This window comes from Podarcis muralis, chromosome 13, assembly GCF_964188315.1.
Source record: "Podarcis muralis chromosome 13, rPodMur119.hap1.1, whole genome shotgun sequence".
Lineage (NCBI taxonomy): Eukaryota > Metazoa > Chordata > Lepidosauria > Squamata > Lacertidae > Podarcis > Podarcis muralis.
The window spans coordinates 9,330,205-9,339,428 of record NC_135667.1 but is presented as its reverse complement, the minus strand read 5'-3'; the positions used below and the strand labels follow the sequence as shown (position 1 = coordinate 9,339,428).

The 9,224-nt window shown below is 40.2% G+C and overlaps 1 protein-coding gene across 1 annotated transcript; it reads left to right on the top strand.

Annotated features, from left to right (window-relative positions):
* Positions 1–853: 853 nt before the first annotated feature.
* Positions 854–5,963, top strand: LOC114583528 (vomeronasal type-2 receptor 26-like). Its single transcript, XM_077917852.1, has 4 exons — positions 854–1,654; positions 2,259–2,486; positions 4,834–4,960; positions 5,062–5,963. Exons 1-4 carry the CDS (start codon positions 854–856, stop codon positions 5,961–5,963), a joined length of 2,058 nt encoding a protein of 685 aa, XP_077773978.1.
* Positions 5,964–9,224: the final 3,261 nt, after the last annotated feature.

Here is a 9,224-nt window from a genome sequence, read left to right as displayed (position 1 = left end):
TAACAGTTATCTGTAGGGAATCAGGAGCAATTGGAAAATATATTTCCACTCCTGTAAGATTCAATTGCTCATGTAGATTAGTGGGATTATAGTAATAGCTCCATACATTGTAGGTATATTTTCTGAATTAGAAAAATGATTCTATTCTCAGTGTGGTGAGCAAGTTCTAGCAGGATGGATTTCTCTTGGCTTTTGCTGTAAATAAACTTAATTCTGTCAGACACAGAAACTACGAGGTTTATAGCATAAATTCTTCCTGCATTGTAGATTCATTTTGTGAATTAATGAAAGTAATGTTATTGGCAGAGTCATTACCAAGTTTTACCAGCATGTTCTGGCCCTGGTGTTTGCCATAAATGACATCAACAAGAATCCCAAAATACTGCCTAATGTGACACTTGGTTTCCACATCTGTGATACCTATTATGATGCAAGGATGACCTATCGCACCACACTGGATCTGATCTTCAAGTCACATAGGTTTCTCCCAAACTACAAATGTGCCACAGAGAAAAACCTCCTAGCTGTCATTGGAGGACTGGGCTCCGACACTTCTTTCCATCTGATGGATGTCTTAGCTCTATATAAGATACCACAGGTAGGATATGTGCATGGGTGCTGGTTGTAATATCATATATTTCTGTATTTACAACTTAGAATAATGTGATGGTTCATAAGAAAGAACTAGAGATATCAAATTTCCTTGAATTTCAAAGATCAGAAAGAGACTCTAATGATTAAAAAAATACTATTCCTAACTAATCTATGCAGTATCTGTGTTTTCTTACAGCTTTCATATGGCTCATTTACCATAGAAGAGACCAAAATAATGGAAGTTCCTCCATTTTACCGCATGGTCCCAAACGGAAACATTGAGCATATGGGAATTATATTGTTACTTCAACATTTTAGGTGGAGCTGGGTTGGGCTCTTTGTTGTGGATGATAACAGTGGAGAGCAATTCCTAAAAATACTGGAGCCATTGTTTTCTGGAAATGGAATCTGTTCAGCCTTCACCAAAAGAATCCCACAAGAAGCTCATATGGAGGATTTCATAAATCAGTTTTATGATTCTACTGCAATTCATTTGTCTTCCCAAGATCGTAAAGCTGGTACAATTATCATGTATGGAGAATCTTTAATAATTTTGCATCTGAGAGTTTTTATATATTCACAAGATTCAGGAAATATGAAAAACCCATTATTTGGAAAGGTGTGGATTGTGACAACCCAAACGGATTTTATATTAACAGGTGCCGCAAGAGGATGGGATTTCCAGATGTTCCAGGGTGCCATTTCATTTGCTATTCACACAAACGACATTCCAGGTTTCAGGGAATTTCTTCAGAATATAAACCCTACCAGGACAGAAAGAGATGGTTTTCTCCAAAATTTCTGGGAGCAAGCATTTGATTGTTCCTTTCCAGATCCAGACATGCCTGTGATGGATGATGACACTTGTACTGGAGAGGAGAGGCTGGAGAGTCTCCCTGCAGGTCTTTTTGAAATGCACATGACCGGACACAGCTACAGTATCTATAATGCTGTTTATGCTTTGGCCCATGCTTTGCATGCCATGGACTTTGGTAGATCCAAACCTAAATCAAAGGTAGTTGGTTACAGTGTCAAACATCAGCCTCTGCAGCCTTGGCAGGTAATGTTTCCCCAACAAATGCTTTGTATTTCAATATACATATTCATGTTGTTGTTGTTGTTGTTTAGTCGTTTAGTCGTGTCCGACTCTTCATGACCCCATGGACCAGAGCACGCCAGGCACCTCTGTCCTCCACTACCTCCCGCAGTTTGGTCAAACTCATGCTGGTAACCTCGAAAACACTATCCAACCATCTCGTCCTCTGTCGCCCCCTTCTCCTTGTGCCCTCCATCTTTCCCAGCATCAGGGTCTTCTCCAGGGAGTCTTCTCTTCTCATGAGGTGGCCAAGGTACTGGAGCCTCAGCTTCACGATCTGTCCTTCCAGTGAGCACTCAGGGCTGATTTCCTTAAGAATGGATGCGTTTGATCTTCTTGCAGTCCATGGGACTCTCAAGAGTCTCCTCCAGCACCACAATTCAAAAGCATCAATTCTGTGATAATACATTACCTTTTGTCCTGCTTGGATAAATAATGACAATGGTACACTTTATTCTTGTTTTGAAAACGGGGTTTACAGTTCCTTTCTATGAATGAAACAAAGGCCATTCTGAAATCTTCAGCATGCTGTTTTTCTGTTTTGATTTCCTTCTCTTTTTTCAAATAGCTCCACCACTTTCTTCAAGGCATCTCATTTAACAATTCAGCTGGAGAAACCATTTCCTTTAATAATCAATGGGAAATGCGTGGTGGATTTGACATCATGAACCTGGTCACCTTCCCCAACAATTCCTTTCAGAGAATAAAAGTTGGAAGTGTAGCTCCACATGTTACTGATAGGAAAGCAATTACTATTAGTGAGCATAAAATTGTGTGGCATGGATATTTTAATGAGGTATTGATTCTACGTCTATATTGGAGAACCCATTGTATTGAACTATGAAAATCAAAATGTTTATTCGGCTTTACGCCCATCATGAAACACAACACAACAAAACAAATCAAATAAAACAGCGGACTCGTACAAACCACAAGTAGTATAACACAGTTCACAACTCACAGGGACAGATATTAGCCATTCATAAGAAAAGTTTAAGATTAAGGTTAAAAATTTTAGGCACTACACTAAAATCAATATCTGATGTCATTATAGAAAATTCATATAGCTATCAATAATCTGCTAACATTCCATTCCGTCTCTTGTACGAGAGGACGGCTGTTAGGAATTTAGCAACCTGTAGGGTAATATAAGGATCCACATCTTGAAGAACCCAGGCAAGCTGTAAGTCTACTGGTTTGTCGGCCATAGACTGGATTATGGAGTTTAGTATACTATCACGGGCTGAACTGTACAAAGGGCAGATAAACATAACATGATGTAGAGATTCAGATGTTTTCATTTCACAAGCACACATTGAAGGGACTTGGCCCTTAGTGAATCTATGTCTCAGCACGTTTGTTGGAAAGACATTAAACCTAGCTCTAATGAAGGCATATTGGTAAGACGCGGCCATAAGCGATATTAAATAGGACGGAGCGCGGTAGATAGGGGTTATGCCGAAATTTAACGGCGAGCAGGCTCCACCACCAGCTACGAAATTTTGGTATAGCTCCGCATCATCCAGCCTTTGTTTTATACACCTTTTTGCCACATTTAGATCCAGTTTGAGCAATTCAGTGGGCGAGATCTCATAGGACAGCAATTTGGCATGGATTTTTCCTGACCACAAATTTGTGAAGTCATCTTGTATTGAACTATGAAGTCAGGAGTAATCTTTTCTCCATAACCCAACATGGCAATGACACCTGAAACTCTAGAGTGAATTCAGTTTTTCCTTTCACATTCAGAAACTAGTTTCAGGGCAGCGCAAACAGTTCCTCCCACACTAGGCACAAAGCAGAGGAGGCTCCCAGTAAGCACTTGCCCAGCTTGGGAAGGAGCTGGGAGGGATCTATGACGCTGTTGATGCTCTTTCCCCTCCTTCACTCTTGGGTGGGTGGGTATTATGCTGCCATGTCTTCTGGGCTCCATTTGAAATTAAGACTAATTGCATTATCAATACATTTAATAAAGGGTGTCTTTTAGTACATCACATTGTGCCAGCTACATGGATGTCATGATCTACCAAAATAAACCATAGAAAATGTTTGGATTGGCACACACCACTACACAAAGATTGTGTCTCCCTGACAACATTATCTTAGTGAGCTGTCTTGCCTGTTTGCCTCTTTTGACCCATTTCTTTGCTCTTGTAATGCAGTATCTCAACAATGAAATGTACACCACCATATCACTTCAGCAGAAATTGGATTGTACTAGATGAACCATGTGGGCTCTTAAGGTCCATTTCAATTCAACAACTCATTACAGTGCCTTTGCATGTTACATGTGAAAGAGTTGGAGCTCAATTGGAGAGCATATGTATTCCATGCAAAGGGTCCCATGTTCAGTCTTTAGCATCTCCAGGAATGACTGCCTGAAATTCTAGGGAATTGCTGGTGCTACATTTCAACATCACTGTCTCAATGGTCTGAGTTACTGACACTAGTGTGAGGTCTTCTGTGTTTCTGCTCTTTAAAAAATAATTCATATTCCACTTAATTACAATAGTCTCTAAGTGGTTAATAAAGATATCATACAAAAATCATCAGTGCGTGCTATAAAATCAAACCACATTAGCAAGACCACTGGAATCAAACAAGAACAACACTGGAAGGGGCATCATAAAAATTCTACAAGTAGTAAGGATGCACTCATTTATGCCAAGATGGAATAAAGCAGAATCAGGAATGAGTATGGGGGTGATGTTTATGAAAATATTGGCTATTCAGGTTCTGCCAGATCATAGTAACATCCTCTGACATTTAAGGTCACCTTGATGACAATCACGATAAGAACAAAAGCTTCAACCTGTATTACATTCATCATGATTTTGTCATTACTGCATGTATTCTTCTGAACATTTTCAGGCAACTTACCTAGAGGCACATCTATGAGATCTGCCATGATAATTACAACTTCACATAAACCAATGGCAGAGGGGAAACAGAATACTTATTACTGTAAATAAAACAAGCTACACTGGCACAAACATCCTTCATCTATATATCATTGATTATTTCATTTCATTTTAATGTGCTGTACGGCTTTCTCTATTGTTATGATGCTTCATCAGTAAGTGAGAAATATATATTTTCAATATAACTAATTCTTTTAAAAAACAAAAAATGTATATGGACAGGTTGTTCCCCTTTCTGTGTGTAATGAATATTGCCACCCTGGTCATCAGAAGAAAAGGAAGGAGGGTGAAAAATTTTGCTGCTATGATTGTGCTCCATGTCCAGATGGGAAGATTTCAAATCAAACTGGTAGGTCATGTCATCTTGCCATAAGAAAGAGTGAAAATATTTTGCTATATCCAACGAATTGCCACTAATTTGGAATTCCCCCACCTCAACCCCTTTTACAGATATGGAAGACTGTTTCAAATGCCCAGAAGATCAGTATCCAAGCAAGAACAGAAGTCAATGCAACCCCAAAATCATTAATTTTTTGTCTTATGAAGAACCTTTAGGGAAAGGCTTAGCTTCAGTTACGGCTTCTTTTTCTTTCATCACAACCTTAGTGTTTGCTACCTTCATTAAGCATAAAGATACCCCCATTGTCAAAGCCAACAACCGGGACCTCACCTACATTCTCCTGGTCTCCCTCCTGCTCTGCTTCCTCTCCTCTTTGCTATTCATTGGCCAACCTGGGAATGTGACCTGCCTTCTCCGACAACCAACATTTGGAATCATTTTCTCAGTAGCTGTTTCTTGCATGTTGGCCAAGACCAGCATTGTTTCTCTAGCATTCATGGCCACAAAACCAGGATCAAGAGTGAAGAAATGGATGGGGAAGAAAGTATCTTATTCAATTGCTGTTTGTTGTTCACTGGTTCAATTGTGCTTTTGCACGGTGTGGCTCTCAACCTTTCCCCCATTCCCTGATTTAGACATGCATTCAGTGAATGAAGAAATCATTGTACAGTGTAATGAAGGGTCTGTCACCATGTTCTATTGTGTCCTGGGCTACATGGGTCTCCTTGCCATCAGCAGCTTCATTGTGGCCTTCCTGGCCCGCAAGTTACCTGACAGTTTTAATGAAGCAAAGTTCATTACATTCAGCATGTTGGCATTTTGCAGTGTTTGGTTGTCCTTTGTTCCAACTTACCTGAGCACCAGAGGGAAAGGCATGGTGGCTGTGGAGATCTTCTCCATCTTGGCCTCCAGTGCTGTGCTTCTGGGATGCATGTTTTTCCCTAAGTGCTACATCATTTTGCTGAGGCCTGAACTGAACAGCAGGGAGCAGATAATGAGGAGACAACATTGAGGAATTCGTCCTCTTTTCTCCAATCATACTGTTTTGCTTGATGGTCAAGTATTTTGGCACCATATGGGATGATTTTTTGGGTTTCAAATGCAAGAACAATTATTTTCCGGGGTTTTTTTTAATGTTGCACAAATAATATGTTGACTTTGCTATCATAAAGCTCCAGAGGGTTTGTGGTTTACCTACTAGAGAGGAATGGCAAGCTAAGCTGCAAGATTACACTGAAATGGCAAAACTAACTGGAAAACTCATCGACGAAGAAGACAAGAAATTCAAGAGATAATGGGAAAAGTTCATAACATATTTAGGAGACCACTGTAAGCAGATAAAAACATTAGCAGGATTTTAATCTCACTCGTATTGTAAGAAATACTATGGACAATATGGATAGATACAAAAAAATAGACTATGAAATAATATGCAGTTGGAAATCTTGACAATAGGACCCATTAGGGGATGGGGTGAAGTCCTGAGATTCAGAGAAATCTCATTTTATCGATATGTATTTGGTATTGTAATTAATTTACATTTGTAATATGAAATAAAAATGATTTCAGGGGGAAAAAAGTATGGTATGTGTGTGACGGAGTGAACTCCCATTGCTTGGTCCCAGCATTACCAGCAATAGTAGATAAATAGGTACCTCTATGGTAGGAAGGTAAACAGTGTTTCTGTGCACTCTGGCTTCCGTTACAATGTTCCATTGTGCCAGAAGCGCATAGTCATCAGGACACATGACTGGGAAAGCTGTCTGTGGACAAACGCCGGCACCCTGGGCCTGAAAGTGGAGGTGAGCACCGCACCCCACAGTCAAATTCAACTAGACTTAAATATCCAGATTCCTTTAGTTTTTACCTTTTACACCAAATAGAGTACTGATTCTCCATGAACATGTCTTGCAATTCTCTATTTAAGGTCGGACCACCCTTGCTCCCTTAAAAAAGAGAGAAAAGGTTTTTAAAATGCAGAATATAGGTAATTGCTTAGGAGGCACAGAAACGGTCATTAAGGCTTCCTTTTTCCATTGTTGACTCTCTTTACTGCTCTTGCAGACTGGAAGGAAAAGGTTAAGGAAATCAGAGGAAGTGGCTTCTATTTTGTAATTACATTTATAACCCACATTTCTTATTTTAAGTGGTGTACATTGTACTACTCTCCCTTAGCTGTGAGCAAGGTAAGACTGACACTGACTGGGAGCCTGAAGGCCGCCTTCCTGCCTCTCTCCACCTGGCCCAGGGAGCGGCCTGCCAGGCTTCATAAGTACTGCTGCTGCTGCTGCTGCCCAGCAAGGACTAGGGTATTTGGGGAAAAGTTTTGTCGGGAGGTTTTGCTATTATTGCTATTAATTTTTTGTATCTTTATTTTTATGTGGAAATTGTTCAGTTTGGTTATGGTGTTTTTGATGTCTTTTATTTCTTTTTATGACTACTTTGCTATGTTTGTAATTATCTAAATCTTTTCATATTGTAAGCTGCCTTGAACATCGTTTTAACTGTGGAAAGGAGGCATACAAATAAAATGATGATGATGGAATGATGATGATGATGGCTGGCTCAAGGTCACTGACAGGGTTCAGGCTGAGCAGGGGTCAAAGCCCTGGTCTCCAAGGGCATTACCATATCCCATTTAAGCTGCACCACGCTTGAAAGAGTGTAAGGATATGGTCTAAGGTGGAAGCAATACACATCTGTCAACACCCAAGAAGACCCAGACAAGAAAGATGTGCAACAGGTTGTATTTATTAAAAATAATAACTATAGAAACAAAAACCAATGAGGCTGGGATGGTGAGGTGGCTTAATGGGGGCGTTTCAACTCTCCCATTACCTAAGCCTGCTGCCAACCACATGCTGTCATCATGCATCAAGAAATCTCCTCCACTTTCACTGCATGCTGCTTGGGTACAGTGGTACCTTGGGTCAAGTATTTTATTCATTCCGGAGGTCCGTTCTTAACTTGAAACTGTCCTTAACCTGAAGCACCACTTTAGCTAATGGGGCCTCCTGCTGCTGCCGCGCCGCCGGAACACGATTTCTGTTCTCATCCTGAAGCAAAGTTCTTAACCCGAGGTATTATTTCTGGGTTAGTGGAGTCTGTAACCTGAAGCATATGTAACCTGAAGCGTATGTAACCCAAGGTACCACTGTATATGAACATGACATGCACACAATGGCCTCATTAGACATCGTTCACCCTGATGTACCTGATAGGCCAAAACACCACTCTGATGGGGAAATGAGAAATGGGAGGAACAAAGATTGTCAATTTCAGCAAGGGGCTAGTCCACTGTCCCTCAGACCTTGTGGGGGGCCAGACTATATTTTGAAAAAGAAATAATGAACAAATTCTTATGCCCCACAAATAACCCAGAGATGCATTTTAAATAAAAGCACACATTCTACTCATGTAAAAGCACCAGACAGGCCCCACAAATAACCCAGAGATGCATTTTAAATAAAAGGACACATTCTACTCATGTAAAAACACGTGGGCTGGATTTAGACCTTAGTTTGCCCACCCATGCTCTATAAAAAAGTGGCAATAAGATTTTACCAATGTCACATCACATGATGTAATGGCAACATTTTAATAAAGCCTAAAATAAAGGATGCATTGGTAACTTAGGTTACAGATGCTTCAGGTTACAAACACTTCATGTTACAGACTCCGCTAACCCAGAAATAGTACCTTGGGTTAAGAACTTTGCTTCAGGATAAGAACAGAAACGGTGCGGCGGCAGCAACGGGAGGCCCCATTAGCTAAAGTGGTACCTCAGGTTAAGAACAGTTTCAGGTTAAGAAAGGACCTCCAAAACAAATTAAGTTCTTAACCCGAGGCACCACTGTATATTTATAAGAAATTATATCAAAGTTGTGTGTTCTGGTGTTTTGCATAAAATACTACAGACATTCTCAACACAGCCTTTCCCTTTGATATCCTACTGCTTCTTGATGCCAAAAAAGGGGTATAAAATGTTAATTTCCCCTCATAAACACACAATTACCTACAGCACTATCATTTGCTCAGGTGGTCAAAGCTCCAGAGACTTTCAAAAGGGTAGGAGAAAACAGTCAGCAAGCAAGTCTGAAAGAGATTATAAATGAACACATGTGCTATGGGAAATTCGGATTAAATGTAAGAGGCAATCAACGCTCTCTCTGACATTTTTTCTCTGTTGCCTTTTATAAGCTCTATGTACGGAAATAGGTGCAGGGCAACTTATATGTAGAAAGAAGCTTTGAGGAAAGCATGTTAGGAAAAA

Excerpts from the sequence above, each read along its gene's own strand:
- LOC114583528 (XM_077917852.1), top strand. The coding sequence starts at position 854 with ATGGTCCCAAACGGAAACATTGAGCATATGGGAATTATATTGTTACTT. Across the intron at positions 2,487-4,833 it reads GGCATGGATATTTTAATGAG|GTTGTTCCCCTTTCTGTGTG; the intron begins GTATTGATTCTA and ends GTATATGGACAG. Across the intron at positions 4,961-5,061 it reads GAAGATTTCAAATCAAACTG|ATATGGAAGACTGTTTCAAA; the intron begins GTAGGTCATGTC and ends CCCCTTTTACAG.